Source organism: Dermacentor andersoni, chromosome 4 (assembly GCF_023375885.2).
Source record: "Dermacentor andersoni chromosome 4, qqDerAnde1_hic_scaffold, whole genome shotgun sequence".
Lineage (NCBI taxonomy): Eukaryota > Metazoa > Arthropoda > Arachnida > Ixodida > Ixodidae > Dermacentor > Dermacentor andersoni.
The window spans coordinates 53,524,687-53,551,126 of record NC_092817.1 but is presented as its reverse complement, the minus strand read 5'-3'; the positions used below and the strand labels follow the sequence as shown (position 1 = coordinate 53,551,126).

Sequence of the window (26,440 nt, the reverse complement as noted above, 5' to 3'; positions counted from 1 at the left end):
GTGTTACGCCTATCGCTCGTTGCGCGGTATTTGCCTTTTTAACAGCCTTCTTTGTTAACCTTTAAGTTCCTGCCTCATATGTCAATACCAGAAGAATGCAGTGACTGTACACCTTGCTTTTCATGGATAGCGGTAAGGTGCCGATCATGATTATTTATTTCCTGCAGGATGCGCTCCAAACCATTTTTATAATGCTTTAAGCCTCCTCCTCATGATCAGGGTTCCTGGTGGATAATTGGCGTAGATAAACGTACGCTTATATTCTAGTGTCTCACTGCCAATCACGAATTCTCGTTCTCTTGCAAGGCTATTAAACATTTCATTAGGTTTCTGTAGTTTATCTTCGAAGTTACTCCAACACTTTGTCGGCTAAGGTCCTCAATCATTTGTTTCAATCCATCTCCCTCATTCCTGAACCGTACAATGTCATCTGCAGGTCGCAGGTTGCAGAGATGCGCCCCATTGAGCCCCACTCCTAATTGTTCCCAGTGTAACAACTTGAATACTTATCCTGAGCACTTGGTAAATCGCGTTCACGGGATCACGTCTCCTTGCCTGACCCCTTGTTTGATGTTAGGTTAGCTGTGGAATATTTAAAGATACTTGCTAACATATTCCAGTAAGCTTGCTGTACTGAAGTATGCTTCCTGACAATACGAATAGGTTATTTATAACGAATTCTATTTTATTAGTTAATAAATAACTCAATCCTCTAGCATACTGACAGGCTTCATTTCGAGCATTTGAACAGTTCGCCCAATCAATCTACTCGGTTAAACTACGGATCTATCAATTTGTTATCAAAATGTTTTAATTCGTGAAGTAAGCGGTCAGCAACGTACTGTAAACAATGCTTACTGATGTCTTCGATTATTCCAACGCTGACGTAAGAGCTGCGAGAAGGTAATTGGGTCTTTTTCTGTTTAGAAAATACGAATGAAAGCCTTATTGAGATTTTGGGACGCAGAAGATTCTTCTAAATACTTTCACATCAAGTATTACTGTTGCCTTCAGCCCGAAAAGAGAGAGAGAGAGAGAGATACAAAGAAAGATAAGGAATGCTTGAAAATGGCGACGCCCCCTTATTTCCTTCAGCTGAGAAAATGATCCATAATTCAAGAAGCCATGCCAGCAAAACAAATGAAAGGGCAATAGCCGAAGTTTCTTTATTTCTTTTATTTTTTGTTTCTCATCCTTTTACCACGCACCCCCTAGGGCTCGAACTCGGTAAGCATCATAATCTTCTTCATCCCTCCACGTGCTATCACCTAAAAACGAGTCCGCCAGGAGAATCATATCTCAGATTACCTTTGTAATCAAAATGCAAAACTGCTCGCAAGGCGTCAAGGTTCCACTCGAGTTGATGACGCCCCAACTCCAGCCGCTATACATGTTCTAAAACAAGCAATCAGTAAACGGCTGCTTGGGCGCCTCACGTATCCTTTCGTGAGAGGAAGATCCCTCCCCTTGCGTGGCGTGGTTCTTGAAATTGCTTTCTGCCACCCTGAACGCAAACAAATACGGGAAAAAGGCCAACGAAATTCTTCACAGAGGTGGGTGATGGGGAAGGGAAGGAATGCGGCAGAGAGCGGACGGTAGGGGTGGCCCCGGAGTTAATAGAATGGAAGCTTTAAGTAACCCAGAACTTTACTCAGCCTCGCCCGTTGCCAGGCTTTCTTCGGAGTTTACTCATGGTTTCTTCGGAAACCATGAGTAGCCAAGAAGCAGCAAGCAGATGGTGGAGGCGTGGGAGTCCATTTTCAAATTCAGGCAGCGCAGCTCACTTCTGCCAATGAGGCGCACCGGCAACTACCGCGGCCAAGCGAGCAAGTGAGAGATCGCGAGAGAGGTTTTTTTTTTTTTTTTTTTTTTGTTCCGGATCGCGTTTCTGCACACGTCTCGTTTTCATTATGAGGCCCGCAACACGATACGAATGCGAGCGCAGAAACTTCTCCCTTGAACTTTGTTAACCTTGCACTCTCTTCGTGGAGTACACCGATAATTCATGCGTCCTTCGCTTTTATTTTTATTTTTTCGTGCCTCTGCAGCCACAGAGCTCACGAGCTACGCTACTTCCAGAGCGGTCTTCTGAACTCGATCGTCCGCAAATGGCAATAAATCTTCCGGAGCAAAACGACAAACTCAAGTAATCAGTTCAGATGCGTATGGAAAGTGCCGTTCTTTATCTCCCGTCGTTTATCAAAGTTCATTACGTGAGCAAGCAACACCACCAGATGTGGATGCTAAGTCGAATGCTTTGTCCTAATTTTAAATTTCTGCGTAAATTAAGGCACGCAGTTGTTTTTTTTTTATCGTACAGAAAAATCACCGCCCAAGCATTCCGTACAGATGGTCAACCAGCGAAGCTGGAACGAGCCGCTGCATTATTTATTTATTTATTTATTTATTTATTTATTTATTTATTTATTTATTTATTTATTTATTTATTTATTCAACATACCTTACAGGCCCGAAGAAGGGACGTTGGGCAAGGGAAGCTTCAAAAATGTTACAAAGTATAAAGAGCATACAATTATACAGAACATAAAGCGCTTTGTTAATTTATTTTATTTATTTTATTTATTTATTTCAACATACTGTCAACCCTTTGACAGGGTTATTACAGGAGTGGGGTACAGAAAGAAACAGTAATAATAGTAATTGACAGCGTAGGTATGCTAAACAAGCACAGATGAGAAGGAAAAATATACATACAACAGTAAGTGTGAATACGAGTATTGACAAACATGCTAATAGAAAAAACAACTTATCATATAGAGAGTACAAATAAATGACATCAGGTTGATGAGTACGTATTAAGCGAGTTTTGTAACATCTCAAGGAAATCTTCAATTCTTTGCTGTTCGACTATAAGCCGGTCAGTGGTATTCCATTCCCGAATGGATCTAGGGAGAAAAGAATAATAGAATGTATTGTTGTTGCACGTATATTCTTGTAGTGTGAGATCATGTGTGTGACGTAGTTGCCTTGTTTGTTTAGTTTCAACGTAAGTTGTGTGGTCTATCTTAAAATAGTTGTGCAGTAGCATATATAAGAACTTCAGGCGGTGGATTTTAGCACGACTTTGGAGTGAGGGCAAACCTGCGCTGCGTAGCAATTCTGTCGGGGAATCAAGGCGCCGATAGCGGTTAGAAATAAATCTAATCGCTTTGCGCTGCACATTTTCAAGCATGCCGATACCGCTACTTGTGAAAGGGAACCAGATTATATTGGCATATTCTAGAATCGGGCGGTGTACGCTAAAAGCTTAGTGTCACGGTCGGCGTGCCGCAGCGTCCGCTTAAGGAAAAACAATTTTTTCATTGCTTTCGCGGTTATAGCTTCCGTGTGAGCTGCCCAGCTGAGATCAGAAGTTATTATTACACCAAGGTATTTGTACTGGGTTACATTTCGGAGTACGACACTATAAAACTATAGGAGAATGCTAAGCTTGTTTTCTTTTTTGTTAGTCATTGCAACTGTTTTGTCTGTATTAATCACCATTTGCCAGTTAGAGCACCATCTTACTACTTCATTCAGGGCAATGTTCAGCTCTTTTTGGTCACTGTAGCTTTTGACCTCTTTATACAGTACGCAGTCGTCTGCGAATAGCCTAATATTTGCGTTAATATTGATCGCCAGGTCATTAATAAAAAACAAAAATAATATTGGTGCCAAGACAGATCCTTGGGGCACACCGGATGTGACATTTAATGTGTCAGAAACGTGCTCATTGCATTGCACAAATTGTTGACGGCCGGACAAATAGCTTGACATCCATCGTGTCATTGGCCCATCCCCAAGTTTGCGGACCAGCTGGATAACTAGCTTTTCATGGGAAACCCGGTCAAACGCCTTTGAGAAATCCATAAAAATTATGTCTATTTGGGAGTGTTCGTTAATGCCTTGGGCCAGGTCGTGCATTATTTCGACGAGTTGAGTAACGGTCGATAGGCCTCTCCGGAATCCGTGCTGGTTGGGGTGTAGCAGATCATTGTCTTCGACAAATTTTGTGATGAACTTGAGGATAATATGCTCGAGTATTTTACAGCTGGTACACGTCAAGGAAATGGGCCTGTAGTTTGATGGGATCGTTTTGTCGCCGGATTTATGCACTGGGATTATTTTTGCGACTTTCCATTCAGAAGGAATCTGTGAATCCTGGATAGATTTTGTGAATATTAGGCGTAGATACTTACTAACTGGTTCTGCATACTGTTTGAGAAAAGCGTTCGGTATCCCGTCTGGGCCACAGCTCTTTTTGTCATCAAGGTTTAATAGCAGACACAGTATACCACTGTCGGTTATTTCTGGGGTTTCTAGTAATTTATTTTTGGTAGAAGGGATTACCTGGGAATGTTGCACTAGTCCATTATCGATTGTAAAAATCGACTGGAAGTAGCGATTGAATTGATCCGCCTTATCTTTTGTTTCTATTGAAGGAGAAGCCTTTCTATCGCTATGTTTGCCATTTACGTAACGCCAAAATTTTGCTGGTGACCTTTTCATGAACTTGGATAGAGTGGTACTATAGTAATGCATTTTAGAAACGCGTATCTTGCTTTTCAATATTTTAGATAGCACGGAAATCTGAGCGGCGATATTAGCGGCTAAACCAGACCTCCTACCTTTCCTCAGCCTACTAATTTTACGTTTAACATGAATTATTTCGCGGGTGATCCATGGATTATATTTTCTTGTAAGTTTGCGCTTTAGTGGGACAAAGTTTTCAATACAATGCATGACGTGTGCTTTGAATTGCAACCATACATGATCTATCGACGAGTTTTTGTCCGAGCAAAGATCTGAATAGTCAAGGAATTCGTGAGTTAGATATGTGATTATTGCATCGTTGTCTGCTCTGTTGAATGCAAGAACGTGCTTTATAGGGCCGCGGTGTCGTACAAGACCAGGTAGAGGCAGTGTGCATAGGACTAATTTATGATCGGATATGCCGTCTAAGATTTCGGTGGATGTCTGGTCGTTCAGGAAATGGTCACTAACAAGAACAACGTCTAGAATAGAGCTTGATTTGCCCTGGATACGTGTGGGGACGCGTACGAGTTGCTTGAGGTTAAAGTTGAATAATATATCCAATATGGCGTCATTCGCAGCACCTCGCACTTTTTTTGACGACCATTCCACTTCAGGCAAGTTAAAATCACCAGCCATGATTATTTTGCCGTTCGTCATGTGATCATGCATATAATCCAGAAGATGTTCTAGATAATTTGTCTCAGCGTTAGGTGGTCTGTAGATAGCGCCTACAAATATGCAGCCTTTCTGCAGCTGTACTTTGCACCACACCGCCTCAATTTCTGGCTTATCTCGTAAAACGGTGTATCGTAGTTCTTTCTTAAAAGAAAGTGCGACACCCCGCCTCTAGTGCCCCTATCTCTGCGCACAATCACATATCCTGGTGGCAAGACTTCATGGTCTAAGATATCCGAGTGAAGCCATGTTTCTGTGACAGCAATAATGTCAGATTTAATTTCTAAAACCAGAGCTTCGAATTGGTCTATTTTATTTGCAAGACTTCGTGCATTCACATTCAACAGGGTTACTTCTGTCGACTTCGAGTGACTCTCTTTTGTAAGGCATCCTTTTCTTCGTTTTTTTGGACTGCAATTAAATCTTCATGGTCACTATCCCAAGCAAAAAGTTCACCATTTATACGCACTTTATCGTAGACTAGCGACACCCTTTCCTGCCTATCCCGGTATTCTTTTGTTCGGTCCCACAGCTTCTTTCTTATTTCTCGAATACTACGAGAAAAATCTTCACTGATATAGAAACCTGAGCCCTTGAGCATCGTGCAGTGCTTGAGGATTGAAACTTTCTCTCGGCAGTCGAGCAGTTTAAGGATTACGGGTCTTGGCCTAGAAGTATCAGTTTGCTTCTTCTTGCCTAGGCGGTGGATTCTTTCGATTTCCTTGGTTTTTATCTGTAGTATACCGTCTAAAATCTTCTTTTCGACCAATTCAAGGAGCATGTCTGTTGATTCCTTTTGTTGTTCTACAACGAAGAGTCCAGTTTACACACTCTAAAATTCTCAGATAAAAAAAAAAGAAAACAAAGGCATACAAGAAGCAACGAAGACAAGGAGCTCTTTTTTTTAATTAAGAAATGAATGTTTATGTCGTGACGGAATTTTTCTTAGCTTCAGCTACCCGGATATCTGGAAGGTCGTTCCACAAGCGGGTGACACGTGGAAGTGCAGATGAGTTAAAAGCGTCTGTTTTACCATATATGTGCGCGAAAGAAGGTTGATTATGCAATCTCCGTGAGGTGAATGGAGAAACTTGCAGAGCTATTGGTGACGGCCTTAGTCCGTGAACGTACTTGGGAAACAGCAATAAAAGTGCTACACCACGACGAGTGTTCAAAGAAGGAATTGATAAATTGTTTTCAATTTGCGTTTCGCTAGGTTAATCCCGACGGTTCATTAAACGACGGCTTCGTAGGCTGCCGGATCCTCGATACGAAGTTGCTGCTTGCGCTCGGCTGCACGAGCCTGTTCTTGTGCCCGGGCTTCAGAATCGGCATGGCGTGGACGAGCTCGTTCCCGGTTCTGCTCGCCGCGTTGCTGATCGAAAGCTGCCTGCTCCCCAGGATTACGCATGATGCGTGACCTACCCATTTCGGAGCCGGGGAGAAACTGCTGCGCTCGCTCTCGGCTGCGACGGATAGCAACGACGTCACTACTTGCGCAGCTAATCCAACACAACCCAGATAGCACAAGGTCTTTTGACTCCGATCTATGATGTCATGTTACTTGTCCCGATTGGCATAGAATCTAATGGAATGCTCCAGAGTAGGCAACAGGGATTTTGACGTCACCGCGTTCATCGCGCCAGCCTTGTCAATGGAAATTTCGGGACAGGTAGCGTGACGTCATGGATCGGTGTAAACAAGCCTTGTGCTATCTAAGGGGTGTTGGCTAATCGCGCCTCTCTCTCTGTCTCTCTCTCTCTCTCTCTCTCTCTCTCTCTCTCTCTCTCTCTCTCTCTCTCTCTCTTTTTTTTTTTTGTTCTTTTTTTTTGCGCATGAGCATTTGGTTGCGCCAGAGGAGTTTTCGGCGTACAGGCGACATACAGAAGGACGGATGGACGGACGGACGGACGACTTAGCTAGCCATATACAGCTTCATTGTAAAACCGGTCGGGCAATTTTGCTTGACTACGCTTGCAGTATTAGGTTTGAGAATGCTGGCTGTGACATTCTTCGTACTTTTAATGTGTCTATCTTTGGCCCGTAACAAGGAACTACGTACCGTCATTATCGTTACGCCAACATGGCAACGGCATTGCAATGATTACAAAGTATTGTAGTATAGTGCTGGCGCTAATTCGTCCACACCGTGGGTATTCGTATTCTTTTTGTCAGCGTTTATTGGTGTTTAGTAATGCGATAAATAACATTGCCGCTCAGCGCAAATTTAGCAATAGCAATTACTTCCATGTGGTCTTCCGGTGCCTCCAGCATTGACGGCACTCCAGGAGCTGGGAAAGTTCCTAACGTGCCACCAGAGTGCACCAAAAAGACAAATCACGTCCTCGTTGTCGGAAACCAGGGAAGCCAGGGCAGGCCATAACACGCAAAGGCCGGTTTTGCTGAGTTAGAAATCGACGACAAAAGTCGGCGCAATGTGCTGCTGTACAGATTAAAGCAACAAAACTTACATAAGGTTACCGAGACGGGGCGGGGGGGGGGGGAGGGGGGGGGCGTGAGGCTTCTGACGAACAAGCGCAAATAATAATAGGCATATCAAAAGGGAGAAGAGGCATTAAATGCCCGATACATCCGATAAGACGCCGACAAACAGTTTGAGGGGAACAGGAGACGGGCACCGCAGTCGACAGGAAAAAAAATATGCCAGCGATTCGGCTGCCGTGCGGCGACGGATCCTTCGCGTCGTTGTGGCGGGTGGCTAAGCTCTTTAAGCTCCCGGCCCAGTAGCCGCACCCCAAGCACGTGCTACGAAATGAGCACCGGGAGGAAAGGAAATAAAAAGAATATATGCGCTACCACTTCACAATACAGATGACCAAGAAAGTGTAAACGAAGAAGAGAGGAACGCGAATATCTATAACCCCACCCACGTAAATCGAGGAACACCTCCGCCGACGTCGTCAGCACCGTTGAGCCAGCTCTTAATATCTCGGGCGGCTCAAATGACATATGGAGAAACACATTAAAAGCAGGAAGAAATCATAAAATATGCCATTTTTACACACCCACGAAGTATCTGCCGACTACGTGAATGTACCGACTTCGCCACAGACGGCTTCTGTGCTTTTCTCCGCGAATACAAATCAAACCAATCAACTGATTCCAGCGCTTCACATGTCCAGGCAGTAAAATTTAAAACATAGGCGTGCCTTCAGCAAAGGCCACCTTTACAGAATAATATTGCAGCCTTAATAAATGGAAAAGACGCGCCGTAGGAATACATTAATAACTTGTTAAAAACGGTGACAAGAAGTTGGATTTCTACTGGGCGAATATGTATCTAGCAATTACAAATCTAGGTTTTCATGGAGTTGTATGCACGCCTGCCTTAATTCGTACGAGCATTTTGTACACTTTCGCGATGATAAATTAAATAAATGTCTCACTAAATTTTGCATTTTCTTGTTGCGCTTCTCGTCGAGAGAAATCCGTTTCTCTCAAGCAATCCTGCCTTTTCTATCGTTTCTCGCGTCACGGCAAGTGGAAGTCAGCACTATTATTAGCACATACGGTTTGGCAACCGTTATGCTTACAAAGACAAAATCTTTCTTACCACGATTACTTCTTGCGACAAGCACTTGCTCCTCCAATGCAGTTTTTTTTTTATTCAGTCCGCGAACAGCAATGAAAAAAGTCACCAGCTCAACACGGAACATAATAGTTCAGTGCTTTGTTTTCTGTTATTTCAACTACACTTTTAATGAGCTGCCTGTTTCACACTTAGTGATCCTCCTCGCCTCATCGTGTATTAAACGCGCGCACACGCGCACACAAAAACACACGCGTGTGTGCAGGCCAAAGGAAAAAGATAAAGCGCAAAGTTCTTGTTCGGTTATGTTTTCATCGCGCTGCCCAGACTTGATCTTGCAACCGCAGAGCTGCTACAGTCTTTCGGTTCCAATAAAGCTGAACGTCCTCCTTTTTTTACTATCCTTTTTGTGTGTGTGCGCTATTAATCTATTTTCGTTTTCGTGTTTAAACGGCAGAAGTGTCCTACCGCCTAGAGATAGTTTGACGTGTTCCGCGTAGAGCTGCTGGCAGCCAGACAGTTGTACTGCAGCGGGCGAGCTAGCGCTCTTAGCAAATCAGAATGAGAGAAAGATCAGGCGCTCCTAATTAGCGTTCCGCAAGAAGTCCTTCTTTTGAAACCTCCAGTTTTGACATTCGCTTGCGAGTCTCGACTAGTTTTTCTTCTTTTTTTGTTTTTCTGTGTGCAAAAGAGAAAAGGGGTTTTATTTGGCTGCTTGCCATTGGTTAAGCTACAAAGAAGCAGCCACATGATTTGCGTCAATCTTTGATACGTGACAGCCGCTGCCATAATTTTTCAGTTATATCTTCACTGCAAAAATACGTAAAAGGAGGGGGATCAAGAGCGCGCTCGGACTACCAAACTACACACGCACCGACCGACTCCTGCAGTTGGGTATTCATAATACCCTGGAAGAGATTGCAGAAGCACAAGAAAGGGCGCAGATTCTCAGGCTCTCCGGCACCAGGGCGGGCAGACGACTCCTAACTGAGATGGGCGTCCCCCCGGCCACTGTCGAAGACGCCTACCAGGGCCTTCCGAAAGAACAGAAAGATAACATCATCATATCGCCCGCCCCGCGCAATATGCATCCCCAGCGCAACGTAGAAAGAAGGAAGGCCTGAGCGGTGGCGCTCCTACGCCGCGCAACAGAACTCCCTGGCGGCAGCTGCTTCGTTGACGCGGCCCAGTATGGCAACAGCAACAATTTCACGGTAGTGTCAATCAACCACAGGGGTTCGACCATTAACGCCGCTTCGGTACGAAGCACGTCGTCGCGTGCGGCCGAACAAGTGGCCATTGCCTTGGCCCTCCTGGACGACGGACATGGCAATATCTTTAGCGACTCCAGGGCAGCCATTCGCGCCTTCAGCGTTGGCGCCGTGTGTAAGGAAGCCTGTCGCATCCTCGACGGCAAAAGCATCGCCACCCACACTCTCACGTGGTTCCCCGCTCACATGGGATCCATCATGGGAGGCCCCACAAACCTCAACGAGCTGGCCCACTCCAAGGCGCGAGGTCTCGCTTTCCGCGACCATGGAGAACTCCAACGCCGGCCCGCCGTGGTGGAGAACAGAGATCAACCGACCACATACAACGAAATTGCGCAGCACTTCTGTCTCGGCAGGAGAGACTTTCCCCTTCCACACAAGAAGTTAAATAGAGCGCAGGCATTGACCCTCAGATTATTGCAAACAGGCTCATATCCCAACCCGGCTTTATTCCACAAAATTTATCCCGACACCTATGCCACTAGTTCTTGCAGGCACTGCAATGACATCGCTAGCCTAGACCATATGCTCTGGCGTTGCCCCTCGTTACGAGGCACAGAACAAAGCAATGAGGACAAGTGGTTCTCCGCTATCAAGAGCTCCGATGCCGGGGCGCAACTATGGGCTGTCCAGAGGGCCCACGATGCGGCGGTCGGGCAAGGCCTGACTTTCCCAACGTGGGAGCGGCCCGCAGCGCGCTGAGTCGCGTACCTCAGGACCTTATTAAAGTTTCGCATCCATCCATCCATCTAACTAAATCAGCAATTAGTCTCGCCTTCGGTTCTGAGCTAACTCCTGTAAAGAGTGCACCACCGCATACAACCTTGCTCTGCAAAAAAACAATCTTTCTGAAACAGCCTCAAGAACGCTTTACAGGGACGCTGCGATTTCCGCTCGCGTGACGCCAGACCACGCCTGTCGTCTGCTGCAGTTCGGGAGGTGTCCGGGCGCCTTCTCCAGTGTTTAACTTTGTTCGCTCTCGTTCCCTATGCTTGTAAACTTAGGATAGTCCCCTGAAATACATTTTTACGACATCTTCGTTTGCGAAAATTTATTCAAGGAGCTTATTTCCAAGGTTACGACATATTTCTCAAAGGCAACGCTACAGTGCCAGCCGAAGGAGCTCAGACCTGCCCATTGCGAGTTTTTCATGCGCGGATCTACACTTTTCAGCGGTAGCTCATATGAATGGAATAATAAGAGGATAAATGCAAAAACATGGCATATAAAAATCCAGTTAGGATACCATACCTCAAGTGGTGCAACATGCGTGTCAGAAACGCTGGCTATATATGACTTGCACAAAATTTACCTTGATTTTAACCCTCTCAAACGTGCTTGCTCATGACGAGTAGTTCATGGTATAATATCGAATTTTTGCATTTCATCACAGAAACGCTCGTCAATAACACGATGACTTAACTAACACTGCAGTTTAAGTTCTGCCAACACCACTTGCGTTCTTTAACTCCTTCTCAAAATTGGGCGGTCCTTCACGGATTGATTTTAAGTGGTGGTAATGTGAAGTACAGCTGATTGAGTCTTGACGTGCGTCCTGCAGGACTTTTATTAAAGTATTTCCAATCCAATCTTACAGATGTATGCAGCACGCGGAAGGGAATGTACCAATATTTATTCCCTTTTCCGTGCTACACGTTGAACTCACTAGAGCAATTTACTGGTGCTTGTTGGCTGAGAAAGAGACATGGCGAATCTGTTTGGCGAACGGACACAGGTTTCTCGTGCCTAATATTTGAGTGAAATGCGCCTACTGGACCATATGGCAACAGCCAGCAAGAAGCCGAAGCCTCATTCATTAGTAGTATGGGGCATATTGAAGATATCACTATTCCCCAGTGGAGGTCAGAAGTCCAGTGAATTCATGTGAGGCTTGTGGTGTTTTCTTTGTAAGGTGGGCAGGCTAGGTTCTTTTTTATGCACTGACGAAGCGAATAGTTCTCAGTTTGTATAATTAAACAACGCAGGATCGATACATGGTGAGGCAGAATGTGTGAATTTTCCTTTTCAAGGCAGCCTAAGCTATGCTGTAGTGCTTCGAGTATAAATTAGGCATTGTAATTAGCACTGTAAAGAACTACTTCATGGTTTCAATTCGAAGTTGTAGGGAACTGCTGGGTTTCGCGAACACATTCGTGCCTCGTCATAGCGACAGTCGGCTGCTTCCGTTATAAAGGAAGTGCGCCATATCGTCGATAAAGGCTAGTGAAGGCCAGTATGAAGCATTTCATCGCTTGCAGTTTGTTGGTTCTGGACCTTAACCACGAAATTTTCTTTCAGGTGATTGCTGTTATAGTATTCGTGAAGTATATACATACTATACATGATTCGCCGTCGTGTTAACGGCCAATGCGTTTTCTGGGTGCCTGTTTCAGAGAACGGTGAAAGTAGCAGCAAACATTTTCACATAAAATGCGCACCTAACCCTTCCTTTTACAGATTAATACAGTCGCCACATTCGACTAAAACAACTCACCAGAGTAATAATAATCATCATGAAAGCTTCGCTAGACAGTGTCCTAACACGGATTTATAATGTTGGCTCCAAATACCAAGATTGTTATTCCATGTAAAATGTAATGTATCTCGTAGCTAAGTACTAAGGGAATGTTAAGTGTTTAGAGGATCAACATACCTAACTTCGCATGTTAAATTTGCAAGCATTCCTTTTACGCAATATTTATGGACAGACAGGGCGCATATATCCATTACAAAACCAGTACACCCCTTCAACGCTACATAGCTGGCGATATCCAAGTCGCAAATTTTCACGACTCACGCGGTTTCGAAGAAGAAAGTGCAGTTCAGGCATGGAAGCAGAAATAACCCGAAATATCCTTAATAAATATGGCTCGACTTACCAATACCCCAAGCATGCACGAAGGGAACAAGCGCGCGCGGCAGCCGAGCGAGACGTCACTCGCGAGAAGGCGCCACTTCTCGCCACTAATATAGCATGGTGTCCTTCTCCGTGTTGCACTTTCGTTATAGTTGTGAAAGTGCCGATCATCGTTCAACAAATACAAACCATCAATCGATCATGTTAGGCTTAGCAGTTACACCCGGTGTCGTTACAGGAACCGTATCGCGCAGGGTGTTCACCTTGAGCGTAACAGTTAGGTTGTCTGCGTCTCTCTTTTAGCAGCTACGTCACGCTCGCCCCACACTACGACGACTTCCACACCATAGAAACACATAAACATTGTCCGCTTTTTTATGAATCCTGCCTTGCTACCGTTCCTATAGCAAACAGCGTTGCAGGAAGACAGGTCTGTGAGCAATTAGAAAAAAGCCGTCAAGACGAGATCCCTGGCAAGACTAATAGTGGCGATATCTTATAATGAATGCGCGAGCGCTCGCTTTACCAAAGCACGCAAAGTTGAAGTGTCGGGAACGCGTGTTAAGTACAGATGTTTGCAAGTGGTGACTTGGGTTAAACCTTACGTGATACTTACCGGCCGCGGCGGTTGAGTAATTATAGCATTATGCTACTGGGCACGAGGTCGCAAGTTCGATTACCCACCGCAGCATCTGCAGCATTTCGACGTAACGGAAGTGCACAAGCACTTGTTCCGTTAGATTTAAGTGCACAACAACCTCATCTGGTCTGGTGTATATATTATAACCCGGAGTCCTCTACTACGTTCGACACCCTTCGTAACTCACTACACACTTTCGAAACGTTAAACACCCACAATTATTTTACGCAATACATTGAGCAATATAGCGTAACTGGCTTAGAGTGTCGCGCTATTGTGGTGGCGAAATGCGCCTGTGCATTAATTTAATCGCGCGCATCAATTACATTATTCGTAACATTATGCGGCCCTCTTTCTTACGAAAATAGAATACCGTTCTCATTAAATTGCGCTAAAGAGCTCGATGAGTAGCCTGCCTTACGCCAATGAAACAAGGCGATTCTGTAAATTCTTTACATTGAAAAAGGTCCTGTGCTTTATAAGCAATTCCGCATTGAGATCACTCTTGACTGTCTTCCTTTTATCTCTCTCTCTCTCTTGCATTGAGATCACAGCTGCACAAGTATACGCATACTATTAAATATCCTTGAAAAGGGCGCGTTCTCAATTTTTTTTATCAATCTCTGCGAATGTTTTTATTTTTATTTAGTCGGTCTAGAATACCGTTTTGCAAATGCACGTTTTGCTTGCACTAAAACAACTACTCTGCCGTGTGCTATAATATAATAAAGAATTGGTTTAAATAATGGCGCGCTGTGAATAAACGTGCGACAACACTTCATTCGCAGGTCGGTACTAAACACTGCACTATCAAAATGGAAATAAAGGGCAGGTTTGACGCGTAAATACCTCCTCGCGCTTAAATCCAGCAGGCAAGTTTCAATTGAAAAGCGTAAGTGGCACCTTAACTTAATGACATACTGCTGATGCAAAAGATTATTTTATTATTTTTGCCTCTAGGTGGCTTTCTAGACAATCAGAAAAACACCTGATAAAGACCTCTAGTACGATGCGAACTTCATTGCAGTTGCTTCGTATTCGCTGCTATTCTGCATTTTTTTGCACCGACGGCGAATACGTACTAATTTCTAATTACGATGACAACGCTTCGCCGTTGAGTTTATATTGTCGAGCAAAAAAATTAACACCCAAAGCTACTGAATGACAGTGGCCGCACTTGAATTTTCACTTTTCCTTTTAACCTCATACGATAGCAAGTAACAAGTCAGCACATTCAGCACATCCATCTTTCTTTCTTTTCTTCCTTTCTTTCTTTCTTTTCTAGGAGTGAAGAGGGGTGCCCGGCGGCTGCCTCGGGCGTCGGCGTTCTGAGCATTGACTCTCCGCAATTGAGCTTTAATGATTTTGCGGACTCTAATTGCGAAGCACGGTGCCCTTTGCATTTTAACGGCTGAAGCTTTGATAAACTCTTTTTTTTTTTCTTTTACCGTCGCCACATTTTGACTTAATGTAGGAAGAAGAAATAGGTGAAACTCTACCAGGACGTAGCATAAGAGGCCAACAAACAAAGACACCAAGGACTACACACGGGAGCTTACTTGTACTTACTAATTGAATTAAAGAAATTATAAATTAATGTAAATGAAAGTGGATGAAAAAGCAACTTGCCGCAGGTGGGGAACGATCCCACCTCTTCGCATTACGCGTGCAATGCTCTACTAATTGAGCTACCGCGGCGCCGTTTTTCCATCTGCTTTCTGTGGTATTTATGTGTTACTACTAGAACTAACCTTGGGAGTGTTAGCCAGCGACACCACTCACAAACCTTGGCGGCGGATGTGGAACATCCTTTCTGCCGCAGGTGTCACGAGTACGTGATCTTTTTGGGTGAAGGCAACTGGTCAATAAACCCACACGTGCAAACTGAAAGCAGCAATGTTGCCGGATTCGAGACCCTCGTTTTTTTATTGAAGGAGAAGAAAGGAGGTTAACCGAGGGTCCCGACATTGCGCACTCTCGAAGAGTGCACAGGATTTAAACAGTTTTTAACAATGATATGGACATTTGGAAAATTAGAAGAGCAACTGATTTCGCAGTGAATTAGTTCAAAGCTAGAGTAATGACTAAAACCAGCTCATTCTTTCTGCTATTTATGGATTAACAATTTCACGCCACTTATGTGCGGAGTATATCTTCCGCGCAAGTTGTCGATTAGTAGCACTACCAGCCCTAAATACTGCAAAAAAATTACACTAGTAAACACTTTTTGACCATTGTAAAATTGTATTCGGTTAGCTACGAAATAATATGCCTTTTGGTTCCTAAAATTTTTCGCACCTGGCTCTCTTTAAAGCCACGTGTACGCCTTCGGTTTTACGTTGACTCAACAGGTACACTGACGGTCTATCTCATGGTTATGCGGGGCTCATTTGAATTTCTCTGAATAACGACGCACATCTTTGACAGAGAGTCCTGTTACATGGGCCGAGTTTTCCGACTCGAGACCGGATTTACAGAGCATGCAGTCATTTCTCTGACATGGAGCTCACGAACAGCTAACATACGGAATCGTCAAACTTCACCACGACATCAAAGAAAAGAAGGCCACAAATTTATTTTCCAGTGGCTACCTGGACATTGCGGGATCAGTGGAAATGACCAAGCAGACAAAGCTGCTTGAGAGTCAAATGAAGAAAAACGCAGCGTTCCCATTCCTCTTTCCAGGACAGACGCTGCAAGCCAGCTCCGACACTTGGCATGCAAGTTCTCTTTAACAGAGTGGGAGAACCCAAATATAAAGCTCACCAGGTAATGCGAACTGAGCCTTTCGCGGCAACTCCGACCGCCACCTGGGCTTCACCAATGCGAGGCATCGCTTTTATAGCGGCTATGGTTAGGAGTGGCTTTCACGAATGCGGACGCTACTTTGATTGGAATGACCAATAGTGCTGCATGCGACGTCTGCGGCGTCGAAGAGAACATCGAATATTTATTGTGCCACTGTCATCGATTTCAGTCGGAAAGACGAACATTACCAATCGCATTGCGACGACTGGACGATGGGCCGTTGTCTGTGCAGGTGCTTCTTGAAGACCGTCCCCATCACTCGTCGGCCCAAAAAGCTGTGAAGGCACTTTTGTCATTCATGAGGGCGACTGGCCTATGTGAACGCCTTTGACTCGCTCAGGCCCTCCGTGTGCGTGCGCGAGCTCACCGCGTCTTTCTTCCTCCCTCCCCTCCCTCGCGCTTTCTCATCTTTCTATTCCCGCTTTCCCGTCCCTCAGAGTAGCGTAGCCAACCAGACGCATTTCAGGTTAAGATCGCTGCCTTCTTTCTTTGCTCCTCCTGCTCCTGCTCCTCCCTTTGAGTAACGGATGTCATATTTGTTTTACATGAATCCCTAGAACAAGAGGAATTTGTGCGTATTCTTCATCTTTCCTACGAAGGAAAAGTTTTATGAAATATGAAAAAAACAAAAATAACATACGCAGAAATACAAGAAAACTCCTGCTTCGGAGAGTATTGCGCAGATCATCCAACGGAGAAATAAGTGACATGCCACTGCCGTTTCAAAATCCTTTTCCTTGGGAGGAACGTTTGCTTTTTGCACTGCCGATAGACTTGGCACGACAAGAGTGGCAAAACAAGGGGGAGTACAGAGACTAATAAATGAAAAATTTGTAAGAAAATTTCTAAAAAGCAAGAGACGCATATTGTCTTTGTTGTTTGTTCTTTATTAACCACAGATACGTGAGAAGGGAGGATTCATTAATGCCGGCTATCCGACAACACAGTTCAGAAGAAACAAATTAAACCTACAAAAAAAGAAGACATAAATGTGAACATTCTCACAAGAAATAGATTGTACGCTTTACCCCTTCGTGTACGTCTTGCGGCTGCTGCGAGACACTTCAGCACCGGATATTTGAGCGCCCCGCTTCCAGTGCGCAGCGCACATCGCTACTGATGGACTATCACCTCCTTCGCCTGCGGTGTACGACGCTCGATGAATGTTTGTACCCCAGTGGTTGTGCGTCTCGACATGATCAGGCTCATCGCGCTCTACTTACTTTTCTAGAGCTAACGAACTTAGGTTCACGTTTGTAGCGTCGATACTATTTCTTCTATTTACCATTCTGTAGTCGCCTGACCTTCAGTGACCGGCCCTACTGTGTGTGATCTGTACTGTGTGTTCTACGTTATTGTTTTAGGTTTCTCCTGTTGTTCTTTCTTTCATCTTTCCTCCCCTCCTTCCTATCTTTGATCTGTGTGTTGCTGTGAACCTCCCTTCTGAATAGTAGGCAGGAGTTGTGCCCCTACCGGTGGCAGTTGCCAGCCTGCTCCTCGCTTTCCCTTTGCTGTTAAATGTATATGTGTTTTCGAAACTAATAATAATAATAATAATAATAATAATAATAAATGGCGAGACGTCGCAAGTCGGAATGTCAGGAGAAAACAAGATATGAAATCTTAACCGTACCGGGAAGCCAGGAACCTGCCGATCCCCCCGAACACGCCCCCATGCACTGACGGACTGTATATTAAACAGACCTAAAAGAAAAGATGACATTAACAGAATACAAGAATCCTTAGCATCGCAAGGGTGGCGAACATGAAAGGCCTCCAGGAGATGGGAAATAAACCGTTCGAACTCTGCAATATATGGACAAATGCGGCCTGTGGGCCAATAATCCAACACGATTGCATGATCGAACGGTGCCTTGACAGAAAGAAAAATGAGAAAATCGTAAATACTCCGAAGAAGGTGGGAAAACAAAATAATGCGTAGCGGCCACGGATGCTTCCTGCCCGGAGTGCTTCAAAGCGCCGCGCGGTCAAAGACGGTCGTGCGAGAAGAGTGCGTCGTCACGTTATGATAAACAACGCGCGTAGACAGGAAGTTGCCCATCGATCAAGGGTTCTAGAACTACGAGAAAAGCGAGAAAAGAAGACTGAGACCTTTCGATGTGTGCTTATCAATTTCAACGAACGCAAAAGCGACGAGATATGGAAGAAATCTCTTCAGTTCGTCCGTGTTGGACTACCGTAACCGCAGAAATAAGTTGGTCGACACTACCAATATGATCATACTGTGTAAAGTAATAGATCTTCTCAATTACTTTTTAGATAACGAACCGATGAAGTTACCGAAATGGCGTCACAGTAAAAATTTGGGCGATACTTACAACTGGGTATAGTGGTCATCAGACTGCTTTTCTCGGCTGCTTCTTTCTAGGTGAACATCTTTGCATGCTGTTGCACATGAATGCTTTGTCTAAAATGCGGTACTGGCTTCGAAGAACAATTTGATCAAGCATCTCAACAAGCAGATGAAGACTTTAAATGTGATCACAGAAAAAGCGTCTTCGCTTCTGTCTGTACCAAGTTGACGTTCCCCAGAAGATTGCTGCCCTCCATTTTTCTTGTCTTTTTTTCTAAAGATCTCGAATCACAGATCTGCAATTTATGTGGTATTAACCATCCGTACTGCCGTTTTTTTTTTTCATATGAAACTACAACAGAGCAGTGCAATGGAGTAATTCATCTAAGTAAACGCTTGAAAAGGGCTAGGCGTTCTCGCGTTGACAACGTACAGAAATTCCAATAGCTGGCAATCATAATAACGCCCGCTCAAAAATAAAATGGCACGTCCGCACTTTGTTTCTTACTGCGCACTGATCGATCCCAATGCCCCGAGGTGCTTTCTCGCCCGCTGCGTGTATTGTATCTCTTTTTTTATGTATAAACACAAAAGTCCGGAGGAAACATCGAAGTTTCCTATCATTACGGCGACCGTTTCGGTCCCTCGCCCGGTGGTGGAAAGCACGCACACAAACGGCAGTCATCAGCAGTTGCCATTCTTCGCTTTACGCAGTGCTGGCTTCGTGTCGAGGGTGTTGCCTACAGACATGTAGTCGTTTGGCTTCGATCGCAGAGGATGATCGGTGGCTAAAACTAGTTGTCACGTTTCATGAAACCCCGAGCTATAAGCCGAGGACATGTGGTCAGGGTAAGTCATAACAGCGCCGGCTAAAGCGTGGCCCGCGTAAGAAAATACTAATCAAGTCAATTTCTAGAAAGTTAGCGATCACCGCGAACTTTTGTCCCGCGAAAGCCGGTTGTAGATCGACTGTTCCGTCTACTTTATTCGCGGTTTGCTCTCTTTTTCTTGTGTTTCCATTTTTTTTTTTCTTTTTCACGTGGTCAGCGTCGTTGTTAGTTGAGAAACTAGAGTTCTGCGACGACGAAACACTAAGACGAAAAAGAACACATACAAGTTAATGTCAGTGCACTGTTCATGTTTTTTTTCTTTTCTCGTTTTCTCTAAACATCTCTAATATCATCTTCCGTAATATGTGGCAAATTTTATTAAATACGTGGGTGCTTCTATATTTAAATGTAATGTTCGCCTGCTAAGTCTACCGTCTCATTTTTAAATTGTTTAAACGTGTGTGGCTCATTTTGTCTTGGACATTTCGGCTTGCATTGCCCACAACTACGGGTTGAAGCTGGCTGCTTTTGTTCTGCACAGCAAGCGTAGGCTTCATTTTTAATAAATTATCCGAACACCCAGCACGGTAAACCCGTTCAATTACGCTTTATTCGCGTGTATATCGTATTCTCATCCTTCTGGCATTGCGAGATGTAAAACGGCACCTCAGGATGCCAGGTTGCAATCAAACGTGATGCGCTCTGCTCAGAGGCCGAATTTCTGGTACAAGATATGAAAACACAGCCTATATGCGTACGGTGACCACCGCCACGGCACTGTAATGGGCAAGTGAAAAACCCAGATACTGTGCTTTTACTTAAATTGTACCAGCGTCTAGGTATTGATTACATTCATCATATGCGCAGGGCACCGTACTTTTCACGTAAAGGCACCAATTCTTCACAGCACCACGTCACAAGCATGTTAGTCGAACCACTGACTTGGAACTTTCTGCCTCCTTCGCTTCCGACGTCTCGCTCACCGGTGCTGTAGCTCTCGAGAAAGCTGCAGCGTTTTCTTGTGCTCATCGCGTACTCAGGCCGCACAACGGGTGCAAGAAATAACCGCTCTATTAGCAGATAATTACGGCAAGATACGCAGTACGGCCAGCCGCCTGAGTACCCAATGGCAGCGTCCGCTCTCCATTCCCGTACGCGCTAGCGGGCAGCTGACGCCGCGGAATATTTTCTTAAAGAACGCAGAGTCAAACTGGACAGACCCGAAGGGCAGCTACGAATGCAAAGGGTCGCGAGCGGTGAGCCCGCTACTCACGTTGGGTGCGAGCAGTGCCGACACAGCCGCTCCGATGGCCCTGAGGTCCAGCCTCTCGCCCTCGGGCGTCTCCGGTCGGTCGGCCGACAGCAGGTCGGGCGACAGTCCACCACCGCCGCGAACCTCCCGCGGCGTCACCGGGCTGCGGGGGCTTATCACGCCCCCCGAACTCCATCGGCGACGCGTCAGTGGCGACGAGTCCGGCACCACCAGGAGCGCGGGCGCCGTGAGTTTGGGTGCCGCGCTAGGGCCGGCGGCAGACTTGGCGGCCCCCAGCAGCGGGCAGCCGCCCCCGCCGACGCCCCCCGAATCGGGACCACTCATCGCTCGCTGCGGCCGCTTCTCTCGGGCGATCCGCTTACGAGTGCGACTCGCCGCGGCTCTCCACCGCTTCGGCCGCCAACTCTGGCCACGCCGCCGGGAGACCAGCAGTTAGGTGGTAATGCGCAAATCGTGTCTTCCGCACAGCTGAACGGCTGCTCCCGGGCTTCGCTGGCGCTGGTGTGCCGCCGCCTATGTCGTTGTCCTTCTCCTCGCGCTCTTCCTTCGCGAGTACGGGTGTCCTCTCGTTAGGGACCCGGACTCCTAAAACCTTCGGTTTTTCCAGCTGCCGCTTCTCACATCGGCGTTGTTTGGACAGCTCCCCGTTTTACTCTGCTGTCTTCTGTGTAAACACGTCTAAGAACTTTCTCTTATATGTTTGCTTCGATCGACAGCTAGGTCGCTACCACGCTTTCTCGTTAGCGTTATATTGGAAGACACGAGCGGTAGTGCCTGTCTGGTAGTAAAGTCCCGCTTGTATTTACTTGCAGTATATTTTACGGTTACGCGCAAGTACCAGCAGGCTCCGTGTGGCCCCTTTAAGGTACGCTCTCTCGGTTTTCTGCTGTTTCTCGTCCACTGTTAGTCTATTGCTCTTGTTTGAAGCTGCTATAGATAAGTACAGTGTGCCTCGGTTTGTTTGACGTGCTGAAGCGTTTATGTCTTCAACATAGTAATTCAGGAAAAGGCCGGGCTTGAAACCTTTTAGACAATCGTAGCACTAGCACACAACCAAGACATATGATGTATGCTATGAAAATTCTGTTCTTTGTATTTGAATTACAATTTCAAGGTTTCCTAGGTGCGTCACTGATGCCGTTCCGTTTACGCAGCCACGTCGACTTAATCAAATAGCATGAAGGCCCCGCCCGATCGTCGAAATGAGTACTGGACGTTTTCCCAGTTTTATGAGATGAAAGCTCTTCTTCCAATCACACAAGGGTTTCAGTCATCAAAGCACGTTCGAACACGGAAATGGAACTGGTTGAGACAAAAGCAGAGCTTGTTTGACGTTACCAGCACTGTCATGTGGTCTGTCGGCCACCTGCAACAGACAGTAAGAGGCATGTTGGTAGCATCTGCAACCACAGAAAGCGTTATCGAAGTGCCGTGAGAACAAATAAATGCTGTGCTAGGCAGAGTGGTGCGAGAGAATCGTCTGGCCTTACAATGAGGGAAGACGCGCGAATTTACTTGCGATCGAAATTAAGATGAATTCCACTCCCAACCATACACGGCTGGGTTACGTATTCGAGAATCATGCGTGATCCATATCCTGCAGAAGAGAAGTTCGGCTTGCATTTTCTAACAGCAGTTTTTAACAAAAAGGACATGCCCATTGTGACAGCAAACATGGCAGTCAGTCTCTAAACAAAATGTTTTGTGAACTTGGCTTCAAGTTAGGTCGACGTTATCAGCATTCGACTTAAGTTTAATTTACACGCATAGAAACAACTTTCAATACACGGGCTAGAGAGAGAGAGAGAGAGAGAGAGAAAGCAAGGGAAAGGCAGGAACGTCAACCAGATGGGCGTCCGGTTTGCTACCATACACTGGGTGTAAGGGAAAGAGGAAAAGAAAGAAAAAAAGAGGGAGAGAGTGGGCAGTGAGTGCACGCGGGAGGATGCACAGGAGCACTATAAACGGTCTGTCAGGTTAATCGTCTGTAAAGCGAAAGCGGCGCGCGAAGCAGGCTTCTCCCTACAACTGCTCTTAATGAGGAAAAGCATACTTTAACACTTGCTGGCGAGGCATGGACGCCACGCAGGGATAACATTAAGGTGCATCGAAAACAGTGAACAAGCTATCATCTGCCAAAAGGCCTCCAGCCGAGCTTTGCGCTACCGACGGAGTATGTCACTACGTTGTCTAAACACTTTTAATTCTCACAGCTGTTTCAATTACCACAGGAAGGGAAGTCTTCAAAGAAAAAGAAACTGCTGCTTTGAACAAACAGCATTTAATCGACCCGCTTAGGCATAAATTTTCTTTTTCAACTTGTTCGACATCTGAGAAGCTTTGTGCAGATTTTCCAACTTTCCGAGCTCTCAACATCAAATCGCATGTGATGTCACAGACCAGCGCTCACTGCCCACACATTTGAATGTCAGGTTCACACGTACACGTAAAAAAAAAAAAGTGCCACCGCAGAACAATCTCAGTTTTAATGGACAACGCGTGGTGCACATTCCCTTTTAATTTATGCTTCACATTTAGAACACGTCTGTGTGAGAGTGAGACAAAGACTGATGTACGATCTGCTCACTGTTCGCACTCTGCCTTTTTTTTTTTTTTTGTTTTTACGGGCTCCGTGCCACGCCGATAAAAAATAAGGGGTAGCAACTAGGCGATGTCCCTCAAGGCGCGTTCCTTCGTTCTTATAACAACGGTAAATGAGGGAACTTCTCAAACTAAAAGCTCTCATGCACAGATATTTTCATAACGAGTTGTTACAACAGTAATAACTGAACAAAAAAGTGTAACAGCGCACCACTTTCTTTTGCACGGCCGCGCCAGCACGCTGGCTATAGAGAAAGTACATGTTTTCTGGGCACGTTGTGCGATAGCGCAGCGCTCTTTTGTTGTGGAAAACGCTGGGAAGAAAGTCTCGTCACTCAAGTACCACTATTGACAAGCGTGATCTGTAAACGGACAACTTACGTGCGCTGCAAAACCTTACGCTGCACGTTTTACGTGAGGCATTCCACTCGATTTGTTTACACTAACTGTACTTATCGCTGCTAGCGCCGCCAAGCTGCTTCTACTTGGAGTGGAATCAAGTTTTCCGAAAACAATTTCACTCTGTCAAGTCCGTCTTGCCTCGCTTCTCTTTGTCTTCATGTCGACAGTGCAGCGCGACGATATGTTTATTGTATACGAAAAAAATTACCGCTTAAGCAACGTTGCAGCTCAGCTTCTACAACTTTCTTAGAACATATCATTGTAAGCTGTAGATTTAAGAGACGCAGTAGCTAAGTTTTTATAACTTCTACCGCAGATGTTTTTTTTTTCTTTTGTAACCTACGCTGTGTTCGGTAAGCACTTATTCGTTTGAGACAACATGTTAATGCGTTCGAGTGACTCTCGAGTTCAAGTGCTCGAGTGCCCCCTTTTTGATCTCCCTAAGTGGGCAACCGCTGGACGGTAGGGCAAGTTTCGCCTCTGTAGACACTCACTCATCTGGTGATCCATCTTCGACGTGCATCTTTGACACCTGCTTCAGAGAGCGGGCTTCTCCTCTGACGCTAGGCAATATAGCCCGACAGGCAACACAAAAACAGATAGGTGCTCTGACAGTATCGCGAGGACCACGATTAAGCTTTCTTCACACACTTTGCGCTTCTTCTTTCCGGGTAAAAGAAAAACTGTTTTCTTCCTTTCTTTATTTTTTCGAGTAGTCTGATAGTTCTCAGCAAAATGGTTGCTCGTGATCAGTGACCTTTATTCGTGAGGCTAACTATATATTTGTATGACGTCTAACACGAACATACGAGCTACAAAAAAATACTTATTCTTAGCCGTCGCAAGTCCTCCCATACATATAAGTGTCAGCGTATAAGATCAAGCGTACGAGGACAGCATTGTGCTACAACTAAGGTTATCAGGAGCAGGCATAAAAGAAATAGTCTAAAAGAAATGAATGGTGAATGTCAACTAGCCTCGAGCTGTTTTGCTGTTGTTTCGTCGCAAGCTTGCCCAGTCTAATGTTGCGCGAGATAGTCCTCTCTCTCTCTCTCTTTCTCTCTCTCCTTCTCTCTGAAACACATGGTGAGTGACGCTCGTTAAAAGGCGTGATTTGACCGTTACGTGCAGCTTTAAACTGCCATTTGCAAGCGCTCAGTGCGCAATGTCCCTCCATTCGGCAGCGTATATTTAGCGGTAGTTATAATTCACAACGTGCAGGCAAAACTAACTGCTTTTTAAGCCGCGTTAACAAACAGACCATCCTACTACGAGGCCATTCTCTGGGTAATGCAGTCTGCTGCGCTGACTGCAAAAAAAATTCGCATTGCGTGTTGCTTGAAGTTACGTGCCTGAATCATCGCTTAGAATACGCATGTCGCTACAGTTGTTCAGCGAAGAGCAAATCAGGTGGTTTTCCATGAGGGACAGACAAAAGTAAACAGTTCGCGTAGAATCGCACTGATTACCAGGAAAAAAATGTACGTTCCACTAATGCTTTAGCACTTAATATCGTAAGAAAAAAACAGACCTTACAGATAAACGTACTGTCTGATTATGGTAGTAACAGAAGCGTACGTGGCGCTTAAGATGGTTGTATTCTTATGCATGGTATTACATTTATAATCGGTTGAGTGTCAGCTCTGTAAACAACCATTTTCTCTGTGATGTGCGGTTAACTCAGAAATAGAAATAAACATTATCAAATTACTCGTTTTCCGTGTGTACAATATTTTGTGGTCTTCGGTGCCAGTATGACGCGCATCTAATATATTCAGCCAAATGTTGAGTAGTCCAGCGAATAAACATCGAAACTATACAAAAAGAAAAAAAGTCATTTAGCTTGATATGTTTTGCCAGGGAAATCGATACAAGACAGAGTTGGCGAGCAGGGAACGTGCAGTGCGAATATACGCGACGGTGTGGCAAGTGTACTTTTTAGTTAAACCACACAGAGTCAAGCCTGGTGTGTCTGTACAATTAAACTAAAGCACGAACCTCTCAGTCTGTAGCCGGACATATCAATAAAGTGTAACAAGCTCCGGCTTCGCATCCGCAGTAGCAGCGAAAGTGGCATTGACTATTGGTGCGCCCTCATCTGTTTCAACAACATATTTCGGAGGAGATCCACGATGTTCTTGCATTCTCACCTCGCACCGGCCGATCGGGCTTCGGAAAGAACAAACTCCAAGCGGACGTCGGCAAACTTCCTATGTGCTCCCGAGAAATGAAAGAGCCAGACAAGACGATGCGAAGAAGCATCCAGCGAGCGAAAAATGTCTAGAAACACGCAATGCACTGAACGCACTCTTCAGAGAGCGTCAGCAACTGGACGATCACAAACTCAAAGAGCTCGTGCGCGCGCACACACACGCGCTCACCCGCCACTCGCGCACTGGGTCAGCCTCGTCTGGTCGTCAGCGGGGCGAGAGCGAGGACGGTGGCTGCGGCGCCAACGCCGACACTGGCGCACGCCTCCGGCGTCGCCGGCCCAGGAGGAGGGAGAGAGCGTGTGGAAGCCGCCAACGCCACCAGCGGAACCGGGCCGAACCCGGGGCCGGCCGAACAGCGCGAAGACCCAGATGGGGGACCGCGACTCATGGCTAGCCGGCTCGCCCAACAGCCGTCCCTTTTCCTCGCCCCTTCTCCTTCAAATAACACTTCCCCTTCCCCTCGTCTATTC

At 45.6% G+C, this 26,440-nt stretch overlaps 1 protein-coding gene across 2 annotated transcripts in view; it reads right to left on the bottom strand.

The window, feature by feature from the left end:
* Positions 1-26,208, bottom strand: part of Gycalpha99B (guanylate cyclase 1 soluble subunit alpha 2) — a 165,126-nt gene extending 138,918 nt beyond the window's left edge. For both annotated transcript variants that reach the window (XM_050184343.3, XM_055073773.2), the window contains exons 1-2: positions 25,908-26,208; positions 20,755-22,120 (exon numbers count right to left, since the gene is read on the bottom strand). In XM_050184343.3, coding sequence (XP_050040300.1) covers positions 20,755-21,078 — 324 coding nt within the window. In that variant the 5' untranslated portion in view covers positions 21,079-22,120; positions 25,908-26,208. The remainder of the gene's footprint in view (positions 1-20,754; positions 22,121-25,907) is intronic.
* Between the last annotated feature and the right edge of the window lie 232 nt (positions 26,209-26,440).